This window comes from Nerophis lumbriciformis, linkage group LG08 (genome assembly GCF_033978685.3).
Source record: "Nerophis lumbriciformis linkage group LG08, RoL_Nlum_v2.1, whole genome shotgun sequence".
Lineage (NCBI taxonomy): Eukaryota > Metazoa > Chordata > Actinopteri > Syngnathiformes > Syngnathidae > Nerophis > Nerophis lumbriciformis.
The window spans coordinates 49,250,436-49,277,935 of record NC_084555.2 but is presented as its reverse complement, the minus strand read 5'-3'; the positions used below and the strand labels follow the sequence as shown (position 1 = coordinate 49,277,935).

The window sequence follows — 27,500 nt, the reverse complement described above, 5'->3', positions numbered from 1 at the left end:
GTCGTTGTGATGGCGTGGTGGACCACCAGGTGGAGCTGTTTCTTACCGTGTGTGTGTGTGTGTTGACAAAGGATTAGGAGGTAGCACTGGGCGTGGGGTTGATGTTCTGGTTGACCACCTGCGGCGCCACCTCGATGATCCGCGGCTTGTCGATGATGCGCGCCGTGCGGTTGCCTTTCTCCACGATGCCGATGATCCACGCCTGGTGGCCCTCGCCGTATTTGGGGGATTTGATCTCGGCGCAGAAACGGGCGGCTTGTTCGCGGGGGAGACAGATGAGCAGGCCGCCTGGCGAGCAGAGCGACAACATTGAGAAGGTGAAAAGTCCGGCCGGGCGGGGCTCCGCCTACCTGATGTTTCCGGGCAGGTGCCGTGCATGAGGCCGAACATGTTGCCGCAGGCCTTGGACACGGCGGCCATCTTGGCCAGCACGGGCAGGTTGTGGATGACGAAGGACACCTCGCTCCTCTGCTGCTTGGCCAGCGTCTGGGCGTGGCCCAGGATGCCGAAGCCCGTGATGTCGGTGGCGGCGTGGGCGTTGAAGGTGTGCATGAGGCTGGCCGCTGCGGAGGAGCAAACCTCATTATCAGCCACACCACTCTTTTTTGGTACAACAATGCACTCTCCTAATAGTTCATTCTCCAGTCAACACCACTCCTTTTTTGGTACAACAATTCACTCTCCTAATAGTTCATTATCCAGTCAACACCACTCCTTTTCGGTACAACAATGCACTCTCCTAATAGTTCATTCTCCAGTCAACACCACTCCTTATTTGGTACAACAATTCACTCTCCTAATAGTTCATTATCCAGTCAACACCACTTCTTTTTTGGTACAACAATGCACTCTCCTAATAGTTCATTCTCCAGTCAACACCACTCCTTTTTTGGTACAACAATTCACTCTCCTAATAGTTCATTATCCAGTCAACACCACTCCTTTTTTGGTACAACAATTCACTCTCCTAATAGTTCATTCTCCAGTCAACACCACTCCTTTTTTGGTACAATGAAACTTTTTCTAAACAGATGGAAAAAGCTCCTTCTGGTTGCATGGAAATTGCCTAAAATGTATTTTTATTTAAAAATTCAAACATTTTCATAGCATAAAAAAAAAAAAAGATGAATTAATTTAGAATCAGGGAAAAATAAAAATTGGGATTCTGACGTGAATTGATTTGTGTACCCGGGTCATTAAAAATAATTCCCTACAACTACTGTGGAGAATGCATATATTTTTAAGAGTTATTTCTTTATTCATAGTCATAATAATAGATTTTATTTGTAAAAAAAAAAAAAAGAAAAAAAAAAGCACTTTACATTGAGCGAACAACCTCCAAAGTGCTACAGTGTATTAAAAAAATAATAAAAAGATAAAAATAAATAAAAATAAAAACTAGGACAGTCTAGTAGCTAGAGCTAGTATGCATATAACTAAAAAAAAAAAAGGCTTTTTAAAAAAGAAGGGTTTTAAGCCTTTTTTAAAAGCATTCACAGTCTGTGGTACCCTCAGGTGGTCAGGGAGAGCGTTCCACAGACTGGGAGCGGCGTCTCCCATTGTTCATAGCTTTGTCCTCGGAGGTTGGAGGAGGCTAGTCTGTCCAGAGCAGAGGATTTGGGGGTGAGTAGTTCTTTGAGGTAGAGGGGGGCATTTCCATGGAGGCACTGGTGGGTTAGTAGAGAGACTTTGTATGCAATCCTGAGTGGAACAGGAAGCCAGTGAAGGGATTTGAGAATTGGTGTGATGTGGTCGTATTTCCGCACTCTCATCAGTCATGTTTAAATCAGCTAATATTTTCCCATGTGTACTCTTTATGCTTGTATCTTATGTCAGCAAGTAAACTCTGTGCTTTACCTTGAAGTCGTTGGAATGTGGGAGTATGACATACTACCTTTTTACCTTATCAGTATTAGAACAATTAGAACAGGGTGGGGGCTGTTCTCGTATTCAATAAGTTGTCTCTTCCCGTTTGTTTTTCAGACCGCTTCTAGATGCTGGTATTAGCACACTGTAGGACTGGTCTCCTAAAGCTTTAGTAAAACTTGATAATATTCCTATTCTGTCTTGGTGGTCCTTCTTACTCAACATATATGTCATCTGAAAGAACTTGGGATTGACCAGTGACTTTTATTCCCTGAGAGGAAGACTGGTCAGATACAACACTACTGAGGACTCGAATCAAAATAATGTCAAAGAGAAAAAAGCAAAACAAAAAAAAGTTGAGGAGCTTTCTTCTGTTTTATCATCTTTTTGTGTGGTTTCCTAATAAATAAACAATTATAATGACCAATTCACCTGTAACAAAAACCTTTTTCTTCTTTTTTCCATTTAAATAAATATAATAAATATAGATATTCCCATGGTAAAAGTGCAATTTCAATAGTAGGTGCATATATGAGAAGAATAACTAGAGGTCATCAGTCAAATTGTTATTTAAACTGTTTTCCTTAAAATAGGCATTGAGGCTCTAAAGTGGCCTTGTGGCTAGAGTGTCCGCCATAAGATGGGTAGGTTGTGAGTTCAAAGACTATAAAAATTGGAGCCATTACCTCCCTGCTTGGCACTCAGCATCAAGGGTTGGAATTGGGAGGTTAAATCACCAAAAATGATTCCCGGGCGTGGCCACCGCTGCTGCTCACTTCTCCCCTCACCTCCCAGGGGGTGAACAAGGGGATGGGTCAAATGCAGAGAGTAATTTCACCACACCTAGTGTGTGTGTGACTATCAGTGGTACTTTTTAACTTTTATTCCATCTATCCATGAATCCAACAGATGAATGGATAGATGCCTGCTTCCTGTACTTTAAACAAAAGTCTGGATGAACAAAAAAGTCATCCCAAACTTGAAACTAGGGCTGGGCGATATATGGAATATACTCGATATATCGCGGGTTTGTCTCTGTGCGATATAGAAAATGACTATATCGTGATATTCGAGTATACGTTCTCACGCAGTTGCTTTTAGCTGCGGGCATTACACTACAGGCTCTTCTCACTCTTTCTTGTCTCTCCTTCTCACAGAGACTTAAAACAAGCGCACCTTCTTACATACGTCACATGCGTATACACCCTCGCTTAGCAGAGAGGTAGCGGCATGGGTAACGCTGGCTGTGGTGCGAGTGTTAATACGAGAGAAAGAATATGCGAATCTGGTAACAAATGAAGGAAGAATTCAATCCCAAGAAAAACAGCAGGGGGTCCATCGTCTGGCGGTGGTTTGGCTTCAAGCGGGAAGATGTCGAACAGACAAACGTAATTTGTCAAGTGTGGGGCAAAAGCGTTGCTACAAAAAGTAGCATTACTGCTAATATGTAGCATCATTTGAAAAGTCACCCGCTAGAGAATGAAGAGTGCATGAAACTCCGCATGTCAACATCTACGTTGGGTGTCACACCAACAAAATGCCCAAACTACCATTTCCACATCAACACCGCATGAAACAAATAGAGAAGGAGATAACGTCTGCAGGAACCTACCACATAGCGAAGGACATACCGTATTTTCCGCACTATTAGCCGCACCTAAAAACCACAAATTTACTCAAAAGCTGACAGTGCGGCTTATAACCCGGTGCGCTTTATATATGGATTAATATTAAGATTCATTTTCATAAAGTTTAGGTCTCGCAACTACGGTAAACAGCCGCCATCTTTTTTCCCCGTAGAAGAGGAAGCGCTTCTTCTTCTACGGCAAGCAACCGCCAAGGTAAGCACCCGCCCCCATAGAAGAGGAAGCGCTTCTTCTTCTACTGTAAGCAACCACCCGCCCCCGTAGAAGAAGAAAAAGCGCGCGGATATTACCGTACGTTTCATTTCCTTTGTGTGTTTACATCTGTAAAGACCACAAAATGGCTCCTACTAAGCGACAGGGATCCGGTTCATGAAAAGACGCAATCTCTCCATCCGCACACGGATTACTATTTCACAGCAACTGATATTCCTGTGAACCGTACTGTGGATACAACGGGAGCACGTACGGTGAATATTCACACCACAGGGAATGAGAAGTCATCCTTCACTGTGGTTCTAGCTTGCCATGCTAATGGCCAGAAACTTCCACCCATGGTGATATTCAAAAGGAAGACCTTGCCAAAAGAGACCTTTCCAGCCGGCGTCATCATAAAAGCTAACTCGAAGGGATGGATGAAGAAAAGATGAGCGAGTGGTTAAGGTAAGTTTAAGTTTACGCGAAGAGGCCGGGTGGCTTTTTTCACGCAGCCCCGTCCATGTTGATATACGATTCCATGCGCGCCCACATCACGCTGGTTTTAATATATTATTAAAGTTTGACTGACCTATTTGACTGTTTTTTTGACATTCCTTTAGCGCAGTTAGATGCGGCTTACAACACGGGGCGGCTTATAGGTGGACAAAGTTTTGAAATATGCCGTTCATTGAAGGCGCGGCTTATAACCCAGGGCGCCTTATGGTGCGGAAAATACGGTACTTCCAAAGCTTTGAAACCTCGTGATCCATAGTCAATATTATCATGACACCACGTGCACAAAACCTTTCCGGGACGATCGATTTTCCGAATAAAATCACCAAACAAAGTCGTAACTTCCTTCTTCCCAACAGAATCAGTGATTTCCTTTTCCATCCAGTCCCATCGAAACTTATTTTTGACATGTTTATCAATTTCTTTTACTCGTAAAGCGTCCTTTCTCTCGAGAACCGACATCGTTTACATATGTCCTGATTGGTCACAAGGAACATATCGACCAATCAACTACGGCGTAATATAAACTACGTCTCGAATCTTGATTTAGGGTCGGAAAAAAAAACGGAAAAACGGGAGATTTTTTTTTTTCCCCCCCGAGATTAAAAAAGACGGAATTCCGACTTTAGACGGAAAAATCACATGCCTGCATCATGCACAAAAGTGCACTTATAGCTTGTTTTAAAATGTCTCTGACAATCTTGCACTTTCTGTTTGGAAATGACATGAATGTTTGTGCCACTGCTTAATAACTGTTTAATAAATACACTTTTGCTAAATTGACTTAGTTGGGATTTCCCTCTCTGCATGAAAGTTTAAAATGAGCATATATTAATGCAGTATGAAGAAGAATGTTTTAATGTAGACACATAAAATCATCACACTGCTGTGATTATATGCATCAAGTGTTCATTCAAGGCTAAGGCAAAATATCGAGATATATATCCTGTATCGTGACATGGCCTAAAAATATCGAGATATTAAAAAAAGGCCATATCGCCCAGCCCCTTGAAACCCTCTAATAGAGACTGCAAGTTCCTAGGAGCCTTTGGAAGGATGCATAAAGACAAAGTTGCCCGACTTTAAAAAGGATGAAAATGGCGTACATTTTTCAATATCTCCGACACGTCTTTTGCTGCTTTCTTGTGTCATTTGTATTGTGTTGAAAATCCCCTTCAAGTCCCGATATGGATGGTTTGTAAGATTAATGTATTGATTACCTGTCCTGTTGAGGCGTGACATGTTCATCATTGCTTCGTGGTACGCCAGCTCCACGTCTTCCTGCGTCACCACCAGCTTGATCTTATTCCACTTGTCAGCCTGACAGAAATACACAACATGAGTGTCCTGCCTTTCTTCTTGTATATCTAGCCTTCTTGAGACACTGAGAAAGAAAAATATCTTCCATATGAGGAGGTGACATAAATCATGGTCCCAATAACATTGCATCTAATAGAGCAGGGGTGCTCATTACGTCGATCGCGAGCTACCGGTCGATCTCGGAGGGTGTGTCAGTCGATCACCAGCCAGGCATTAAAAAAATAGTCCTAAAAATGAGCGATCATAAATCTTCACTATGACGTCACTTTCGTCACTTGATTGACATTTACAGCACCCGAGGGTCTTCTGAGATGACGCTGGCTGCTGCCAGCTCCTTAAAATTACTGACTGGAAGGCAAGAAACACTTTATTTCAACAGACTCTGGCGCCGTACCTGTCGTCAAAACTCCAAAGACCGACTGCACAGTTGCGCTACCAAAATAAGAGTCTCAGAAAGCTGGCGTGCACAAGCTAGCAAGCTACGGAGTTTGCCGACAATGTATTTCTTGTAAAGTGTATACAAAGGAGTACGGAAGCTGGACAAATAAGATGCCAAAAACCAACCACTTTCATGTGGTATTGGACAGAAAGGAGGACTTTTTTTCTCCTCCATTCGAAAATGCGGACGTTATCATCACCACTGTCTGATTCCAATCAATGCAAGTCATCACAATCAGGTAAAACACCAACTTATGAACTTCATGAAAGAAAGGAATCTATATGTGTTAAACATGCTTGTATTATCTTTAAACACCTTTAACTTATTAACAATATTAACTATATGTGTTAAACATGCTTGCATTATCATTAAACACCTTTAATTTTTTAACAATATTAACTGTGTTAAACATGCTTGTATTATCATTAAACACCTTTAACTTGTTAACAGTATTAACTATATGTGTTAAACATGCTTGCATTATCTTTAAACACCTTTAACTTGTTAACAATATTAACTATATGTATTAAACATACTTGTATTATCATTAAACACCTTTAATTTTTTAACAATATTAACTGTGTTAAACATGCTTGCATTATCATTAAACACCTTTAACTTGTTAACAATATTAACTATATGTATTAAACATACTTGTATTATCATTAAACACCTTTAATGTATTAACAATATTAACTATATGTGTTAAACATGCTTGCATTATCATTAAACACCTTTAACTTGTTAACAAAAACATATATTTCATAAATAAGTAAATATAAATTATATATATGAATGAGGTAGATCCCCACGACTTGATCAATTGAAAAGTAGCTCGCCTGCAGAAAAAGTGTGAGCACCCCTGTAATAGAGAATGTCTCATTTGCACCCCTGCTGGTCAAAATGAGGCTGGTCCCAAAAAGAAGGGATTTTTCACATTGACTGTGTGTCGCTTTTAAAAGTGCTCCCCCTCTGGTCAACATATGAAATAACAAGTGTGTGTAAACATTTGAAGTGCTCCCCCTATGGTCAACATATGAAATAACAAGTGTGTGTAAAAATTTGAAGTGCTCCCCGAATGGTCAACATATGAAATAACAAGTGTGTGTAAACATTTGAAATGCTCCATCTATGGTCAACATATGAAATAACATGTATGTGTAAAAATTTGTAGTGCTGATTAAGAGGAATGATTTGATGGTGGAACAGTTGAAAAATGTAGGGAAGAGTAGTCGACAGAAAAAAGGGTTTGGAAAAAAACGGAATTCCGGGAATTCCTGGAATATTTTTGGACAAAATGATAGTTTGAGTGTCCAGGATGAGTGGAATGTGTTTAAAGTGGAGTGAGATAGGCTCCAGCGACCCGCCGCCACCCCGAAAGGGACAAGCGGTAGGAAATGGATGGATGGTTTGAATAGGTTGAAAAATGTGGAAATGATGGAAGTTTGAAAAATGGCCAATTCATTTTGAATGGGAAAACTGTCCCGGAATACCTGGAATTCTGGGAATTTGTCAAGAGAAAGCCCTCGATTCCCAAATAGGCTGAACAGTTTGACGCTTTAAATCTGGTGAAAAATGTGGAAGGTAGAGCGTGCCAAAATCTGAAGAATATTAATAATAATAATGATAAATAGATGAATTTGGAGTAGAAAACATGTGTGTGTGAATGTTTTGGAGCATTTACACAATAAGGCAACAAGAGAAGTCGCCACCTCATCACAGGGTCAATATATATATATATATATATATATATATATATATATACAAATATAAATATTTTTGGATTAAAAATCATCACAAGTAAGAATCACGATTCATTTGAAAATCTATTTTTGACAGCCCTAATACAGATATATATATATATATATATACATATATATATATACATATATATATACCGTATATACACACATATATATATATATATACACATACATATATATATATATATATATATATATATATATATACATATACATACACATACATATATATACAGGTAAAAGCCAGTAAATTAGAATATTTTGAAAAACTTGATTTATTTCAGTAATTGCATTCAAAAGGTGTAACTTGTACATTATATTTATTCATTGCACACAGACTGATGCATTCAAATGTTTATTTCATTTAATTTTGATGATTTGAAGTGGCAACAAATGAAAATCCAAAATTCCGTGTGTCACAAAATTAGAATATTGTGTAAGGCTAATACAAAAAAGGGATTTTTAGAAATGTTGGCCAACTGAAAAGTATGAAAATGAAAAATATGAGCATGTACAATACTCAATACTTGGTTGGAGCTCCTTTTGCCTCAATTACTGCGTTAATGCGGCGTGGCATGGAGTCGATGAGTTTCTGGCACTGCTCAGGTGTTATGAGAGCCCAGGTTGCTCTGATAGTGGCCTTCAACTCTTCTGCGTTTTTGGGTCTGGCATTCTGCATCTTCCTTTTCACAATACCCCACAGATTTTCTATGGGGCTAAGGTCAGGAGAGTTGGCGGGCCAATTTAGAACAGAAATACCATGGTCCGTAAACCAGGCACGGGTAGATTTTGCGCTGTGTGCAGGCGCCAAGTCCTGTTGGAACTTGAAATCTCCATCTCCATAGAGCAGGTCAGCAGCAGGAAGCATGAAGTGCTCTAAAACTTGCTGGTAGACGGCTGCGTTGACCCTGGATCTCAGGAAACAGAGTGGACCGACACCAGCTGGACTGCTGCTGAGTGGTCCAAAGTCATGTTTTCTGACGAAAGCAAATTTTGCATTTCCTTTGGAAATCGAGGTCCCAGAGTCTGGAGGAAGACAGGAGAGGCACAGGATCCACGTTGCCTGAAGTCTAGTGTAAAGTTTCCACCATCAGTGATGGTTTGGGGTGCCATGTCATCTGCTGGTATCGGTCCACTCTGTTTCCTGAGATCCAGGGTCAACGCAGCCGTCTACCAGCAAGTTTTAGAGCACTTCATGCTTCCTGCTGCTGACCTGCTCTATGGAGATGGAGATTTCAAGTTCCAACAGGACTTGGCACCTGCACACAGCGCAAAATCTACCCGTGCCTGGTTTACGGACCATGGTATTTCTGTTCTAAATTGGCCCGCCAACTCCCCTGACCTTAGCCCCATAGAAAATCTGTGGGGTATTGTGAAAAGGAAGATGCAGAATGCCAGACCCAAAAACGCAGAAGAGTTGAAGGCCACTATCAGAGCAACCTGGGCTCTCATAACACCTGAGCAGTGCCAGAAACTCATCGACTCCATGCCACGCCGCATTAACGCAGTAATTGAGGCAAAAGGAGCTCCAACCAAGTATTGAGTATTGTACATGCTCATATTTTTCATTTTCATACTTTTCAGTTGGCCAACATTTCTAAAAATCCCTTTTTTGTATTAGCCTTAAGTAATATTCTAATTTTGTGACACACGGAATTTTGGATTTTCATTTGTTGCCACTTCAAATCATCAAAATTAAATGAAATAAACATTTGAATGCATCAGTCTGTGTGCAATGAATAAATATAATGTACAAGTTACACCTTTTGAATGCAATTACTGAAATAAATCAAGTTTTTCAAAATATTCTAATTTACTGGCTTTTACCTGTATACCGTATTTTCCGCACTATAAGGCGCACCTAAAAACCACAATTTTTCTCAAAAGCTGACAGTGCGCCTTATAACCCGGTGCGCTTTATTACGATTCATTTTCATAAAGTTTCGGTCTCGCAACTTCGGTAAACAGCCGCCATCTTTTTTCCCGGTAGAACAGGAAGCGCTTCTTCTTCTACGCAAGCAACCGCCAAGGAAAGCACCCGCCCCCATAGAACAGGAAGCGCTTCACCCGCCCCCGGAAGAAGAAGAAAAAACGCGCGGATATCACCGTACGTTTCATTTCCTGTTTACATCTGTAAAGACCACAAAATGGCTCCTACTACGCGACAAGGATCCGGTTCATAAAAAGACGCAATCTCTCCATCCGCACACGGATTACTACCGTATTTCACAGCAACTGATATTCCTGTGAACTGCACTGTGGAACGGGAGCACGTACGGTGAATATTCGCACCACAGGGAATGAGAAGTCATCCTTCACTGTGGTTCTAGCTTGCCATGCTGACTTCCACCCATGGTGATATTCAAAAGGAAGACCTTGCCAAAAGAGACCTTTCCAGCCGGTGTCATCATAAAAGCTAACTCGAAGGGATGGATGGATGAAGAAAAGATGAGCGAGTGGTTAAGGGAAGTTTACGCGAAGAGGCCGGGTGGCTTTTTTCACACAGCTCCGAAGGCGAACACACCTTCACTAAGACGGGCAGATAGCGCCGGTCGACATACGCCAACATCTGCCAGTGGATCGTAAATGCCTGGGCAGATAGTTTCGGTCACAACTGTGGTCCGAGCTTTCCGGAAGGCAGGATTCACAGAACTGCTGCACAACAACAGCGACACTGAATCCGATGACTTCGACGAGGCGGAGCCGGCCATTTTTGGATCCCACGCTTGCGCAACTTTTCAATTCGGACACCGAAGACGAAGAATTCGAAGGATTTACGAATGAAGAATAACTTCAGAAGGTGAGCGCTATGTTTATTTTGTGTGTTGTGACATTAACGTTCGAGCAACATTATGTTGCTATTTATTGCTCTACACCATTTTGAATTTTACTATGTTTGTGATTGCACATTTGCGTACATTTTGGGACAGAGTTGTTAGAACGCTGGTTTTCAATATATTATTAAAGTTTGACTGAACTATCTGACTGTTTTTTTGACATTCACTTTAGCGCAGCGTTTTTTTGACATTCACTTTAGCGCAGCGTAGGCGCGGCTTATAGTCCGGGGCGGCTTATTGGTGGACAAAATTATGAAATATGTAATTCATAGAAGGTGCGGCTAATAATCCGGTGCGCCTTATAGTGCGGAAAATACGGTATATATATATATATATATATATATATATATATATATATATATATATATATATATATATATATATATATACATATATATATATATATATATATATATATATATATATATATACATATATATATATGTATATATATGTATATATATATATATATATATATATATATATATATATATATATATATACCGGTATATATATATTTTTTTTTTGTTTTGTTTTGAAAAAATATAGCCTGAAGACATATTTTTAAAAATGGATTCTTAAAAAAAAAAAAAAGGTTTTCTTTAAAAAAGGAGCCATATGTAATAATTTCATGTCAAGACATCATTAAATGTCCCTGATGTCAAAATGCATTAATAAATCATCTTCTTTTCCAATACCTCCATAACTGATAACAGTAGTTCATATGATCATTTCACAATTAGATATACAGCCCCGAAATCTTGTTATTGTTTTCATTTCGATGCCCCGCCCTCCACCGTTTGACCAATTAGAAAGTCTGTGAGTGTGTCACATCCAGGTTGCCATCTTGGTCTGGCTACTGCCACTGGTAAAGTTACTAAACATGTCAGATCTTAGTCCATCTAAAAGTTACTATTCTCAACTTATTCATGACTAAAGCAGGATTTGGCTTGCCATGAAAGTAGGCGTATGCCATATATAATATATATAATAATTTGGATGGTGGTCCGTGCGGTCAAACTAGACATTTTAGCAGGGTAAAGTCAACAATCTGTCTTGACTCCCGACTAAAATATTGCTGCGTAACTTTACAAATACATTTGGCTAATGAGTAAACCATCTTGCAAGAAGCATAAACAAGAGAAACCTACAGTGTAGGACTTGTCATTTGAAGTTCCTTGGAATAGGATTCATATCTGGCAACCTCAGTCATGGAGAGGGGGAGGGGATATGGCTCCTTTAACATACGTTTTTTTTTTTTTAAATTATGTATCGATTTTAAATCAAAATGAATAAGAATGGTGATTGGGATGTGACGTACCATGTCCAGCCACTGGTGCACTGCGACGGCAACTTGTGTGCCCAAGGGTTTGGTCAGCACCAGGACGTCTCCTGGCACGGCGTTGTCTGGCCTGCGACATGCAATGTTGTATTTATTAGAGAAGTCACAGTTGTATTTATTAGAGATGTCAATGTTGTATGTTCTAGAGAATTCAGTTATATTTCTTAGAGAAGTCACAGTTGTATTTCTTAGAGAAGTCACAGTTGTATATATTAGCAAAGTCACAGTTGTATTTATTAGAGAAGTCAGTTATATTTATTAGATGTCACAGTTGTATTTATTAGAGATGTCAAAGTTGCATTTATTAGAGAAGTCACAGTTGTATTTATTAGAGAAGTCAGTTATATTTATTAGATGTCACAGTTGTATTTATTAGAGATGTCAAAGTTGCATTTATTAGACAAGACAAAGTTGTATTTATTAGAGAAGTCACAGCTGTATTTATTAGATAAGTCAGTTGTATTTATTAGAGAAGTAACAGTTGTATTTATTAGAGAAGTCACAGTTGTATATATTAGACAAGTCACAGTTGTATTTATTAGAGAAGTCAAAGTTGTATTTATTATAAATCACAGTTGTATTTATTAGAGAAGTCAAAGTTGTATTTATTAGAGAAGTCACAGTTGTATTTATTAGAGAAGTCACAGTTGTATATATTAGACAAGTCACAGTTGTATTTATTAGAGAAGTCAAAGTTGTATTTATTAGAAATCACAGTTGTATTTATTAGAGAAGTCAAAGTTGTATTTATTAGAGAAGTCACAGTTGTATTTATTAGAGAAGTCACAGTTGTTTTTATTAGAGAAGTCAGTTGTATTTATTAGATGTCACAGTTGTATTTATTAGAGATGTCAAAGTTGTATTTATTAGACAAGTCAGTTATATTTATTAGATGTCACAGTTGTATTTATTAGAGATGTCAAAGTTGCATTTATTAGACAAGACAAAGTTGTATGTATTAGAGAAGTCACAGCTGTATTTATTAGATAAGTCACAGTTGTATTTATTAGAGAAGTAACAGTTGTATTTATTAGAGAAGTCACAGTTGTATATATTAGAGAAGTCAGTTATATTTATTAGATGTCACAGTTGTATTTATTAGAGAAGTCAGTTATATTTATTAGATGTCACAGTTGTATTTACCGGTATTAGAGATGTCAAAGTTGCATTTATTAGACAAGACAAAGTTGTATTTATTAGAGAAGTCACAGCTGTATTTATTAGAGAAGTCACAGTTGTATATATTAGAGAAGTCACAGTTGTATTTATTAGAGAAGTCAGTTATATTTATTAGATAAGTCACAGTTGTATTTATTAGAGAAGTCACAGTTGTATTTATTAGAGAAGTCAGTTATATTTATTAGATAAGTCACAGTTGTATTTATTAGAGAAGTCACAGTTGTATTTATTAGAGAAGTCAGTTATATTTATTAGAGATGTCACAGTTGTATTTATTAGAGAAGTCACAGTTGTATTTATTGGAGAAGTCTGTTTTGTTTATTAGAGAAGTCACAGTCGTATATATTAGAGAAGTCACAGTCGTATATATTAGAGAAGTCACAGTCGTATATATTAGATAAGTCACAGTTGTATTTATTAGATAAGTCACAGTTGTATTTATTAGATAAGTCACAGTTGTATTTATTAGATAAGTCACAGTTGTATTTATTAGAGAAGTCAGTTGTATTTATTAGAGAAGCCAAAGTTGTATTTATTAGAGAAGTCAGTGTTGTACGTATTAAAGAAGTCAGTGTTGTATGTATTACAGATGTCAATGTTGTATTTATTAGAGAAGTCACAGTTGTATGTATTAGAGAAGTCACAGTTGTATGTATTAGAGAAGTCAGTGTTGTATGTATTAGAGAAGTCAGTGTTGCAGTGCAGGTGTGGATGACGTACATGATGAACTCATTGGGCTGGCACACGGTGGTGGCCACTCCCCCTAACACCACCCAGGGATTGAGCACAGTCTGTCCTCCTGTCACGGATGTGCCCGCCTCTTCTGCGGCGTCTTTGAAGCCCTGGATGACCAGCGGCATGACTTTGTCTCGCTCCTGTCAACAACAACAACAACAACGACAACAAGGAGGTAAGCCAACAACTTCCCTGTGCAAGAAAAGTCACTCTCACCTTCTCCGACATTTTGTTGCTCACGCCCAGCAGCATCAGCATGTTGTCGCACTCCGTCACCCCCATGGCGTACAAGTCACTGAGGACGTTGGCACACGTGACACGACCCTGCAAGAGGGGAGACATTGAAACTGAAACCAGCTAAAAAGTATCACAACAACCCTGAGATACAGTTGCTTTTGTGTTGTTATTTGCTAAATAACATCAGTCAGGTTCAAACACTGATGACATCTATTAAACAAGACAAGAGGCAAAGAATTAAACACAGACATAATTCAATTTGGACTCAATATATTGAGGAGAGTCGCCCGGACATTGTATCCTTCTACAATCTCCAGCACGCTCTGCCAAAAAGATTGTATGCCTCCTTCTTTTATTTTGGACCCTCGCCGACCACACGGCTGTTTCCAAAGGACAAAGGTCGCAAAAAGTTCCCAGAAAAGGTCGTAAACAATTCACAGAAAAGGTCAGTTCAAAAAGAGTTTGTAAAATAGTTCAAAAAGAGTTCGTAAAATACTTCAAAAAAGAGTTCGTCTGGAAATTGGGCAGATTCTGTCATCTCTCCGCTTTGAAATCCTTGGACCAGAACAACATCCTTCTGTTGATTACCATACATGACAGAAAACAGAAAACCCTTCATGTGGCTCTCCCCCTTACACAGTGGAGTTTTACGAGCCTTACTCTTGGTAGGCCTCAAAGACAGCCCCCTGTCCTTTTGCCTGGAACTCATTTCAACACAAAGTTTTTTGTGATAAATTACAAACAATTATCCTAACAACATCAGTCCATGTTGACAGCCATACCATCATGTAGGGGTCGTCCACTATAGGGTAGATGTAGTCTGTTGTCTGGACAAGGGAAAGGCCTCCATGTCGGAGCGGGATGACGCAGGTGTCCATGCCGATGCCTTCAAAATAAGATAATTCTGCCATGTTACCAGGACTAATGTACACACCCCATAAGCAGTGAAGTTGTCACGTTGTGTACCGTATTTTCCGCACTATAAGCCGCACCTAAAAACCACAAATTTTCACAAAAGCTGACAGTGCGGCTTATAACCCGGTGCGCCTTATATATGGATTCATATAAATATTTATTTTCATAAAGTTTCGGTCTCGCAACTACGGTAAACAGCCGCCATCTTTTTTCCCCGTAGAAGAGGAAGCGCTTCTTCTTCTATGGTAAGCAACTGCCAAGGTAAGCACCCGCCCCCGTAGAAGAGGAAGCGCTTCTTCTTCTACGGTAAGCAACCACCCGCCCCCGGTATTACGTTTCATTTCCTTTGTGTGTTCCATGTTGATATACGACTCCATGCGCGCCCACATCACAGATGGTGTCAAAAAACAAGTGAAGCACACAAATACAACACTCGCCGTCATTCCGGGTGGATTAACCAAAGAACTCCAACCGCTCGATATTGGTGTCAACAGGGCATTTAAAGCACGACTGCGAACGGCGTGGGAACAATGGATGACCGAAGGCGAACACACCTTCACTAAGACAGGGAGACAGCGCCGGACGACATACGCCAACATCTGCCAGTGGATCGTAAATGCCTGGGCGGATATTTCGGTCACAACTGTGGTCCGAGCTTTCCGGAAGGCAATGACTTCGACGAGACGGAGCCGGCCATTTTGGATCCTGTATTCGCCCAACTTTTTAATTCGGACACCGAAGGAGAAGAATTCGAGGGATTTATGAATGAAGAATAACTTCAGAAAGTGAGCGTTATGTTTATTTTGTGTGTTGTGACATTAACGTTCGAGCAACATTAAGTTATTGATGCACTATTTTGAATTTTACTATGTTTGTGATTGCACATTTGCGTACATTTTGGGAGTGAACAGAGTTGTTAGAACGCTGGTTTTTAATATATTATTAAAGTTTGACTGACCTATCTGACTGTTTTTTTGACATTCCCTTTAGCGCAGTTAGATGCGGCTTATAACACGGGGCGGCTTATAGGTGGGCAAAGTTTTGAAATATGCCGTTCATTGAAGGCGCGGCTTATAACCCAGGGCGGCTTATGGTGCGGAAAATACGGTAAATGGTAAATAAAAACAGAATGCAACAAATCCTTTTCAACTTATATTCAACAGAATAGACTGCAAAGACAAGATATTTCATGTTCAGACTGAGAAACTTTGTTTTTTTTGTGTGCAAATATTAGCTCATTTAGAATTTGATGCCTGCAACATGTTTCAAAAAAGCTGGCACAAGTGGCAAAACAGACTGAGAAAGTTGAGGAATGCTCATCAAAGACTTATTTGGAAAATCCCACAGGTGAACAGGCTAATTGGGAACAGGTGGGTGCCATGATTGAGTATAAAAGCAGCTTCCATGAAATGCTCAGTCGTTCACAAACAAGGATGGGGCGAGGGTCACCACTTTGTCAACAAATGCCTGAGCAAATTGTTTAAGAACAACATTTCTCAACCAGCTATTGCAAGGAATTTAGGGGTTTCACCATCGACGCTCCGTAATATCATCAAAAGGTTCAGAGAATCTGAAGAAATCACCGCATGTAAGCCATGATATTACGCACCTTGGATCCCTCAGGCGGTACTGCATCAAAAAACCACATCAGTGTGTAAAGGATATCACCACATGGGCTCATGAACACTTCAGAAAACCACTGTCAGTAACTACAGTTGGTCGCTACATCTGTAAGTGCAAGTTAAAACTCAACTATGCAAAACCAAAGCCATTTATCAACAACACCCAGAAACGCTTTGCCGGGCCCAAGCTCATCTAAGATGGACTGATGCAAAGTAGAAATGTGTTCTGTGGTCTGATGAGTCCACATTTCAAATGGTTTTTAGAAACTGTGGATGTCGTGTCCTCCGGATCAAAGAGGAAAAGAACCATCCTGATTGTTTTAGGCACAAAGTGTAAAAGGCAGCATGTGTGATGGTATGGGGGTGTATTAGTGCCCAAGGCATGGGTAACTTACACATCTGTGAAGGCGCCATTAATACTGAAAGGTACATACAGCTTTTGGAGCAACATATGTTGCCATCCAAGCAACGTTATCATGGACGCCCCTGCTTATTTCAGCAAGACAATGCCAAGCCACGTGTTACAACAGTGTGGCTTCATAGTAAAATAGTGCAGGTACTAGACTGGCCATTGAAAATATGAAGGCTAAAATAGCAGAAGGGAGACTGTTGAACAACTTAAGATGTACATCAAGCAAGAATGGGAAATAATTCCACTTCAAATATGTGTCTCCTCAGTTCCCAAACCTTTACCGAGTGTTATTAAAAGGAAAGGCCATGTAACACAGTGGTAAAAATGTCCATCTGACTACTTTTTTGCAATGTGTTGCTGCCAATAAATTCTAAGGTCATGATTATTTGCAAAAAAAAAAAGTGGTTTCTCAGTGTGAACATGAAATATCTTGTCTTTGCAGTCTATTCAATTGAATATAAGTTGAAAAGGATTTGTTGTATTCTCTTTTTATTTACCATTTACACAACTTCACTGCTTTTGGGGTCTGTAATAATACATCACTTTTATGTCTCTCTTATGTTTGCAAACATACCAATACATTTTGAATTGTGCATGTTTTCCCACTATTGTTTTCAAGACACTTGGTACTTTTTAACTTCCTTAACCAACAATAAGTTAATACGGTGCCAAAGAGCGCTTATAAATACCTAATCGAGGCATGACCGCTCCCAGGAACTCTTCATCTTCTTGGTAGTGGTTCTCTTGTAGATTCTCTAAAAGCTTCTGTAAAACCTCCTGGGGCACCTGTGTCCACAACCAAAACATTTGCATCATCTTTAATAATGTACACCGTATTAGAGAGCCACATTATTGGCGCCCATATTTAGCATTTTGACGTATATCGGTATCAACCTTTTTTTTTATTTATTGGTATCAGTCTTTTTTCCCCCCAACTATATCGTATCGGCCCTGAAACCAACACATCGGTCGATCTCTAGTTTGCGCAGGTTTGAAAAGGACCAACCTTGCAGCCTGTGCCTTTGAGCTCTGCGAAGCGCGTGAGCCGGAAGTTCTTGTCCAGCTCGTAGCTTTCGGGATTGAAGGACTCCCTCACGGACATGTCTGTAGAATCTGTGGGCCCTAAAAGATGAAGGGGACATTATCAATTGCTCATACAGAAACAAGCCTGAAGATCAATTTGGCCACAACATAAGGAATGTCTGCAAATCTCAATCCAACACATATAAAAGATTTGCACTAGTGTTTGCTGTTCAAAAACTATTCATTCACATGTACTGTAGAGGTAGGGTTAGGATTCCATTGAAAATTGATGCATCTTTAATTTATGTATATTTGGGGTTGTACGGTATAGCGGTACTAGTATAGTATCGCGGCACTAATTAATCAAAAACGGAACTATACTCTGTTGGAAAGGTACCGGTTCCCAGGCATGGCGGCACGTCGTCACGTCATGACATTGCTGTTTTTAGAAGCAGAGGAGCATGTTCGGCAGCGCGCACACACGGAGTACTTACAAGCAGACACAGTGTGTAGACAGAAAAGGGAGAATGGACGCATTTTGTTGTAAAAAGTAAAGATAAAGGTGAAGTTGTAACACTGAAACACCCTAAGGAAGAGGTGCTTTAAGACATGGCTAGCTAGCTAGCGGCTGACATCCATCCACAGTGTTTTAGCTACTTCTAAATCACTAATCCTGGCCTCCATGGCGACAAATAAAGTACTTTTCGTACAAGTAGCATTATCACTGGAGGATGAGGAATAGCTAAACATGCTATTAATTTCAGGGTCCTACAGTACTATGAATGTAGAAAGTAATCTTTCAACACTGAATATACAGATATTTGATCCATGACAAAATGGCATATACATGTTACACATCTAAAGTGATGACAATACAAGTAAAATATTAATTTCAGGGTCCTACAGTACTGTAATCATTGGAGAAAGTAACCTTTCAACACTGAATATACAGATATTTGATCCATGACAAAATGGCATATACATGTTACACATCTAAAGTGATGAGTCTGATGACAATACAAGTAAAATATTATTAATTAGTAATATTAATTTCAGGGCCCTACAGTACTGTGAACGTTGTAGAAACTAATTCTTCAACATTGAATATACAGATATGTGATTTGTGACAACATGGCATATAAATGTTACACATCTAAAGTGATGGCAATACAAGTAAAATCATATTAAAGTAAAATCATATTAATTAGTAATAATAATTTCAGGGTCCTACGGTACTATGAACGTTGTAGAAAGTAATCCTTCAACACTGAATATACAGATATTTGATCCATGACAAAATGGCATATACATGTTACACATCTAAAGTGATGACAATACAAGTAAAATATTAATTTCAGGGTCCTACAGTACTGTAATCATTGGAGAAAGTAACCTTTCAACACTGAATATACAGATATTTGATCCATGACAAAATGGCATATACATGTTACACATCTAAAGTGATGAGTCTGATGACAATCAAGTAAAATATTATTAATTAGTAATATTAATTTCAGGGTCCTACAGTACTGTGAACGTTGTAGAAACTAATTCTTCAACATTGAATATACAGATATGTGATTTGTGACAACATGGCATATAAATGTTACACATCTAAAGTGATGGCAATACAAGTAAAATCATATTAAAGTAAAATCATATTAATTAGTAATAATAATTTCAGGGTCCCGCAGTATTATGAACGTTGTAGAAAGTAATCCTTCAACACTGAATATACAGATATTTGATCCATGACAAAATGGCAAATACATGTTACACATCTAAAGTGATGACAATACAAGTAAAATCATATTAATTAGGAATATTAATTTCAGGGTCCTACGGTACTATGAATGTTGTAGAAAGTAATCCTTCAACACTGAATATACAGATATTTGATCCATGACAAAATGGCATATACATGTTACACATCTAAAGTGATGGCAATACAAGTAAAATATTATTAATTTCAGGGTCCTACAGTACTATGAATGTTGTAGAAAGTAATCCTTCAACACTGAATATACAGATAATTGACCCATGACAAAATGGCATATACATGTTACACATCTAAAGTGATGACAATACAAGTAAAATATTAATTTCAGGGTCCTACAGTACTATGAACGTTGTAGAAAGTAACCTTTCAACACTGAATACACAGATATTTGATCCATGACAAAATGGCATATACATGTTACACATCTAAAGTGATGAGTCTGATAACAATACAAGTAAAGTATTATTAATTAGTAATATTAATTTCAGGGCCCTACAGTACTGTGAACGTTGTAGAAAGTAATTCTTCAACATTGAATATACAGATATGTGATTTGTGACAACATGGCATATAAATGTTACACATCTAAAGTGATGGCAATACAAGTAAAATCATATTAATTAGTAATATTAATTTCAGGGTCCTACAGTACTATGAACGTTGTAGAAAGTAATCCTTCAACACTGAATATACAGATATTTGACCCATGACAAAATGGCAAATACATGTTACACATCTAAAGTGATGGCAATACAAGTAAAATCATATTGATTAGTACCGTTTTTTTCGGACTATAAGTCGCAGTTTTTTTCATAGTTTGGCTCCAGTGCGACTTATATATGTCTTTTTCCTTCTTTATTATGCATTTTCGGCAGGTGCGACTTATACCCCGGTGCGACTTATACTCCTAGTCCTACAGTACTATAAACGTTGTAGAAAGTAATCCTTCAACAAACTTACCATACACAGTAACGCATTACTTTTTGGTGTAAGTAACTGAGTTACTTTTGAAAAAAAAGTAACTAGTAACTGTAACTAGGAACTGGTTTTCAGTAACTAACCCAACACTGTTGAATATACAGATATTTGATCCATGAAAAAATGGCAAATACATGTTACACATCTAGAGTGATGACAATACAAGTAAAATCATATTAATCAGTAATATTAATTTCAGGGTCCTACAGTACTATGAACGTTGTAGAAAGTAATCCTACAGCAAACTTACTTTACACAGTAACGCATTACTTTTTGGTGTAAGTAACTGAGTTACTTTTGAAATAAAGTAACTAGTAACTGTAACTACGTACTGGTTTTCAGTGACTAACCCAACACTGTTGAATATACAGATATTTGATCCATGACAAAATGGCATATACATGTTACACATCTAGAGTGATGACAATACAAGTAAAATCATATTAATCAGTAATATTAATTTCAGGGTCCTACAGTACTGTGAACTAAGGCTGAAACGACGCGTCGACGTCATCGGTTACGTAAATACGTCGACGCCGTTTTTGTGCGTCGGCGCGTCGCATATTTACGTCACACTACTGTCATGGCGGAGCGCAAAGCAGACGATGCGAGCGAGGGGAAAAAAGCACGCCAAAAGTCGTCAAAAGTGTGGGAGTATTTCAATAAACGGCCTAATAATGTTGTTGTATGCACACTGTGTCGAGCGGAAATGGCCTAGCATAGCAGCACAACGGCTATGAACGAACATTTGAAAAGAAAACCCCCGACAGCGTTCTTGCCATCACCATCAACTAGTCATTCGTCCGCGTGCGTATACGTTGTCATTATTACACAAAAAAATGAATGTGTCATTTGCATCTGCGTTGTAAATTCATAAACTAAAGCACCGTTTGCTCTGAGAGGCGCGTTTGGCGTGCCTGTTCAGTGTTTACAAAGACGCGCTCCTCTTTAACGCTGTGGAGAGGCGGCGGGGGCGAGCGAGCGGCGAGGCGGGGCGCGCCGCAAGAGACAGGGTACGACGAGCGAGCGAGGAAGAGGAGCTGAAAAGCGAGGAAAGAAAGAGAAAAGAGTTGGAAGAGAAAAGACTTTGTGTAAAATTAAAAGATTGTAAACCTGGCAAAGCCGTCTGGCGTTCAGTCTGTCGGTCCTGAAAGAACCCCACGGCACAAGACGTGTCACAAACGCTAACGTTAATTAGTTGTGCAAATACCTTTTACAACATTAACAGTTACATATACTATGTACAAACCAACAATTAACTTTCACTTTAATCATACTATCATTGTTGTGTTATTAAGCAAAATAAGCAATACTTTTACTTTTGTTGAAATGTTTACACTGTACACTTTTTTGTATTGGATATTTAGCTTTATTTTTGCACATTTTAGCAAATAAGCAATACTTTTACTTTTGTTGAAATGTTTACACTTGTTACAGGATATTTCCGTTTTGCACTTTTTTGTATTGGATGTTTATCTTTATTTTTGCACATTTTAAAGCAAAATAAGCAATACTTTTACTTTTTAAATGCTTATACTATTCCAGAATATTAAGATTTGCACTGGATGTTTACTTTTATATTTGCACATTAAAAAGCAAATAAGCTACTTTTAATTTTGTTAAATGTTAAAAGTTTTAAATGTTTACATTGTTACAGAATATTTTGTCATGTTGTTGTCAATGTTGACTGACTAGTGGCCATACTTTTTTTTTTGTAAATAAAAGCCATGCCTTTTGAAAAAACTGGCCTACATTTATTTTTTCCTCTTCATTTTAAATTTAAAAAAAAATCGGTAAAAGGAAAAATAATCTATAGATTAATCGAAAAAATAATCTATAGATTAACCGATTAATCGAAAAAATAATCTATAGATTAATCGATAGAAAAATAATCGTTAGCTGCAGCCTTAATACAGATATTTGATCCATAACAAAATGGCATATACATGTTACACATCTAAAGTGATGACAATACAAGTAAAATCATATGAATTAGGAATATTAATTTCAGGGTCCTACGGTCCTATGAACGTTGTAGAAAGTAATCCTTCAACACTGAATATACAAATATTTGATCCGTGTCAAAATGGCATATACATGTTACACATTTAAAGTGATGAGTCTGATAACAATCAAGTAAAATATTATCAATTAGTAATATTAATTTCAGGGTCCTACTGTACTATGAACGTTGTAGAAAGTAATCCTTCAACACTGAATATACAGATATTTGATCCATGACAAAATGGCATATACATGTTACACATCTAAAGTGATGACAATACAAGTAAAATCATATTAATTAGTAATATTAATTTCAGGGTCCTACAGTACTATGAACATTGTAGAAAGTAATCCTTCAGCAAACTTAATTTACACAGTAACGCATTACTTTTTGGTGTAAGTAACTGAGTTACTTTTGAAATAAGGTAACTAGTAACTGTAACTAGGTACTGGTTTTCAGTAACTAACCCAACACTGTTGAATATACAGATATTTGATCCATGACAAAATGGCATATACATGTTACACATCTAAAGTGATGACAATACAAGTAAAATCATATTAATTAGTAATATTAATTTCAGGGTCCTACAGTACTATGAACATTGTAGAAAGTAATCCTTCAGCAAACTTAATTTACACAGTAACGCATTACTTTTTGGTGTAAGTAACTGAGTTACTTTTGAAATAAGGTAACTAGTAACTGTAACTAGGTACTGGTTTTCAGTAACTAACCCAACACTGTTGAATATACAGATATTTGATCCATGACAAAATGGCATATACATGTTACACATCTAAAGTGATGACAATACAAGTAAAATATTAATTTCAGGGTCCTACAGTACTGTAATCATTGGAGAAAGTAACCTTTCAACACTGAATATACAGATATTTGATCCATGACAAAATGGCATATACCGTATTTTCCGCACTATAAGGCGCACCTAAAAACCACAAATGTTCTCAAAAGCTGACAGTGCGCCTTATAACCCGGTGCGCTTTATTACGATTCATTTTCATAAAGTTTCGATCTCGCAACTTCGGTAAACAGCCGCCATCTTTTTTCCCGGTAGAACAGGAAGCGCTTCTTCTTCTACGCAAGCAACCGCCAAGGAAAGCACCCGCCCCCATAGAACAGGAAGCGCTTCTTCTTCTACCCGCCCCCGGAAGAAGAAGAAAAAACGCGCGGATATCACCGTACGTTTCATTTCCTGTTTACATCTGTAAAGACCACAAAATGGCTCCTACTAAGCGATCCGGTTCATAAAAAGACGCAATCTCTCCATCCGCACACGGATTACTACCGTATTTCACAGCAACTGATATTCCTGTGAACTGCACTGTGGAACGGGAGCACGTACGGTGAATATTCGCACCACAGGGAATGAGAAGTCATCCTTCACTGTGGTTCTAGCTTGCCATGCTAACTTCCACCCATGGTGATATTCAAAAGGAAGACCTTGCCAAAAGAGACCTTTCCAGCCGGCGTCATCATAAAAGCTAACTCGAAGGGATGGATGGATGAAGAAAAGATGAGCGAGTGGTTAAGGGAAGTTTACGCGAAGAGGCCGGGTGGCTTTTTTCACACAGCTCCGAAGGCGAACACACCTTCACTAAGACGGGCAGACAGCGCCGGACGACATACGCCAAAATTTGCCAGTGGACCGTAAATGCCTGGGCAGATATTTCGGTCACAACTGTGGTCCGAGCTTTCCGGAAGGCAGGATTCACAGAACAACAGCGACACTGACTCCCGATGACTTCGACGAGACGGAACCGGCCATTTTGGATACCACGCTTGCGCAACTTTTCAATTCGGACACCGAAGACGAAGAATTCGAAGGATTTACGAATGAAGAATAACTTCAGAAGGTGAGCGCTATGTTTATTTTGTGTGTTGTGACATTAACGTTCGAGCAACATTATGTTACTATTGCTCTACACCATTTTGAATTTTACTATGTTTGTGATTGCACATTTGCGTACATTTTGGGACAGAGTTGTTAGAACGCTGGTTTTCAATATATTATTAAAGTTTGACTGAACTATCTGACTGTTTTTTTGACATTCACTTTAGCGCAGCGTTTTTTTGACATTCACTTTAGCGCAGCGTAGGCGCGGCTTATAGTCCGGGGCGGCTTATTGGTGGACAAAATTATGAAATATGTAATTCATAGAAGGTGCGGCTAATAATCCGGTGCGCCTTATAGTGCGGAAAATACGGTACACGTTACACATCTAAAGTGATGAGTCTGATAACAATACAAGTAAAATATTGTTAATTGTTAAAATTAATTTCAGGGCCCTACAGTACTGTGAACGTTGTAGAAACTAATTATTCAACATTGAATATACAGATATGTGATTTGTGACAACATGGCATATAAATGTTACACATCTAAAGTGATGGCAATACAAGTAAAATCATATTAAAGTAAATCATATTAATTAGTAATAATAATTTCAGGGTCCTACGGTACTATGAATGTTGTAGAAGGTAATCCTTCAACACTGAATATACAGATATTTGACCCATGACAAAATGGCATATACGGTACATGTTACACATCTAAAGTGATGACAATACAAGTAAAATATTAATTTCAGGGTCCTACAGTACTGTAAACATTGGAGAAAGTAACCTTTCAACACTGAATATACAGATATTTGATCCATGACAAAATGGCATATACATGTTACACATCTAAAGTGATGAGTCTGATAACAATACAAGTAAAATATTATTAATTACGGGTAGTAATATTAATTTCAGGGCCCTACAGTACTGTGAACGTTGTAGAAACTAATTATTCAACATTGAATATACAGATATGTGATTTGTGACAACATGGCATATACATGTTACACATCTAAAGTGATGAGTCTGATGACAATCAAGTAAAATATTATTAATTAGTAATATTAATTTCAGGGTCCTACAGTACTATGAACGTTGTAGAAAGTAATACTTCAACACTGAATATACAGATATTTGATCCATGACAAAATGGCATATACATGTTACACATCTAAAGTGATGACAATACAAGTAAAATATTAATTTCAGGGTCCTACAGTACTGTAGAAATTGGAGAAAGTAACCTTTCAACACTGAATATACAAATATTTGATCTATGACAAAATGGCATATACATGTTACACATCTAAAGTGATGAGTCTGATGACAATCAAGTAAAATATTTATAATTAGTAATATTAATTTCAGGGTCCTACGGTACTATGAATGTTGTAGAAAGTAATCCTTCAACACTGAATATACAGATATTTGGTCCATGACAAAATGGTCATATACATGTTACACATCTAAAGTGATGACAATAAAAGTAAAATATTAATTTCAGGGTCCTACAGTACTGTAAACATTGGAGAAAGTAACCTTTCAACACTGAATATACAGATATTTGATCCATGACAAAATGGCATATACATGTTTCACATCTAAAGTGATGAGTCTGATGACAATCAAGTAAAATATTTATAATTAGTAATATTAATTTCAGGGTCCTACGGTACTATGAATGTTGTAGAAAGTAATCCTTCAACACTGAATATACAGATATTTGATCCATGACAAAATGGCATATACATGTTACACATCTAAAGTGATGACAATACAAGTAAAATCATATTAATTAGTAATATTAATTTCAGGGTCCTACAGTACTGTGAACATTGGAGAAAGTAAACTTTCAACACTGAATATACAGATATTAGATCCATGACAAAATGGCATATACATGTTACACATCTAAAGTGATGACAATACAAGTAAAATCATATTAATCAGTAATATTAATTTCAGGGTCCTACAGTACTGTGAACATTGTAGAAAGTAATCCTTCAACACTGAATATAAAGATATTTGATTTATGACAAAATGGCAAATACATGTTACACATCTAAAGTGATGACAATACAAGTCAAATATGGGAGGTGTTCAAGAAGCCAAAACGCTGCTAAATTCATTCAACCCCCAAAACAATGGCGTTAGCTTGCTCTTTAGGGTTCGTTCGCAAGCTCTTAATAAAAAAATACACATCTTATGTTAAATAAGGACTCCGCTGTCAGCAGAGTCAAGTTTAAAAAGATGTTTTGGCCAGTGTTTATATTTGGATGCTAACCCTAGCTAGCCACATATGCTAACATAGTGCTAACAATGTCTACCAGCGGCCGTAAAACAGGAAGGAACGTAATAAAGTACTAAAAGCGTCTGCCAGGACGCAAACGTTGAACATTGTGCGCGGCCAAAGTTGACAAAGTTGCTAATAAACAAGACAAGTCCCAACAAAAAAAATGTCGGCGGCGGAAAAAATTAACCCTTTGCTGTCCCGCCGCCATGCGACCTGCGCACCGCCAACAGACACACACACACACACGCAACATTCACCGTCACGTCGGCAGCGGCGCGGCGCGCTATGGCCGCCTACCGTCGCCACACTCGCACTTCGAGCAAGGCAGCGGAGTTTGATTCCCGCAACGTTTCCCCTTTAATTGCAAGAGCGCGTCCATGCTTACCGGCCTCGACTCGCGCCACATCCGACTACGAGGGGCGGGGACAGCGGAGGTCCTTCGGCGAGGGCGGCCTCGGACGGCGCCTGATAGAAAGTAGCCCGGGCGTGTTCACTCGGCGGGCGATGCGTGGGGATGAATGTCGCGCGCGTGATTAGACG

The 27,500-nt window shown here is 38.5% G+C and overlaps 1 protein-coding gene across 3 annotated transcripts; it reads right to left on the bottom strand.

The window, feature by feature from the left end:
• sephs1 (selenophosphate synthetase 1) lies at positions 1–27,500 on the bottom strand. Of its 3 annotated transcripts, none has more exons than XM_061969153.1 (10): positions 27,346–27,500; positions 18,028–18,143; positions 17,711–17,807; positions 14,855–14,958; positions 14,052–14,159; positions 13,821–13,975; positions 11,901–11,991; positions 5,441–5,540; positions 351–563; positions 1–288 (listed from the first exon to the last, which is right to left on the bottom strand). In XM_061969153.1, the coding sequence occupies exons 2-10, from the start codon at positions 18,121–18,123 to the stop codon at positions 74–76; spliced, it is 1,179 nt and encodes a 392-aa protein (XP_061825137.1). In that variant the 5' UTR covers positions 18,124–18,143; positions 27,346–27,500; the 3' UTR covers positions 1–73. The 3 variants fall into 3 exon arrangements, with proteins under 3 accessions (XP_061825137.1, XP_061825138.1, XP_061825139.1); XM_061969154.2 differs by lacking the exon at positions 27,346–27,500 and adding an exon at positions 27,258–27,301; XM_061969155.1 differs by lacking the exon at positions 27,346–27,500 and adding an exon at positions 27,148–27,169.

Excerpts from the sequence above, each read along its gene's own strand:
- sephs1 (XM_061969153.1), bottom strand. The coding sequence starts at position 18,123 with ATGTCCGTGAGGGAGTCCTTCAATCCCGAAAGCTACGAGCTGGACAAG. Across the intron at positions 17,808-18,027 it reads TCAAAGGCACAGGCTGCAAG|GTGCCCCAGGAGGTTTTACA; the intron begins GTTGGTCCTTTT and ends TTGTGGACACAG. Across the intron at positions 14,160-14,854 it reads TGGACGACCCCTACATGATG|GGTCGTGTCACGTGTGCCAA; the intron begins GTATGGCTGTCA and ends CCCCTCTTGCAG.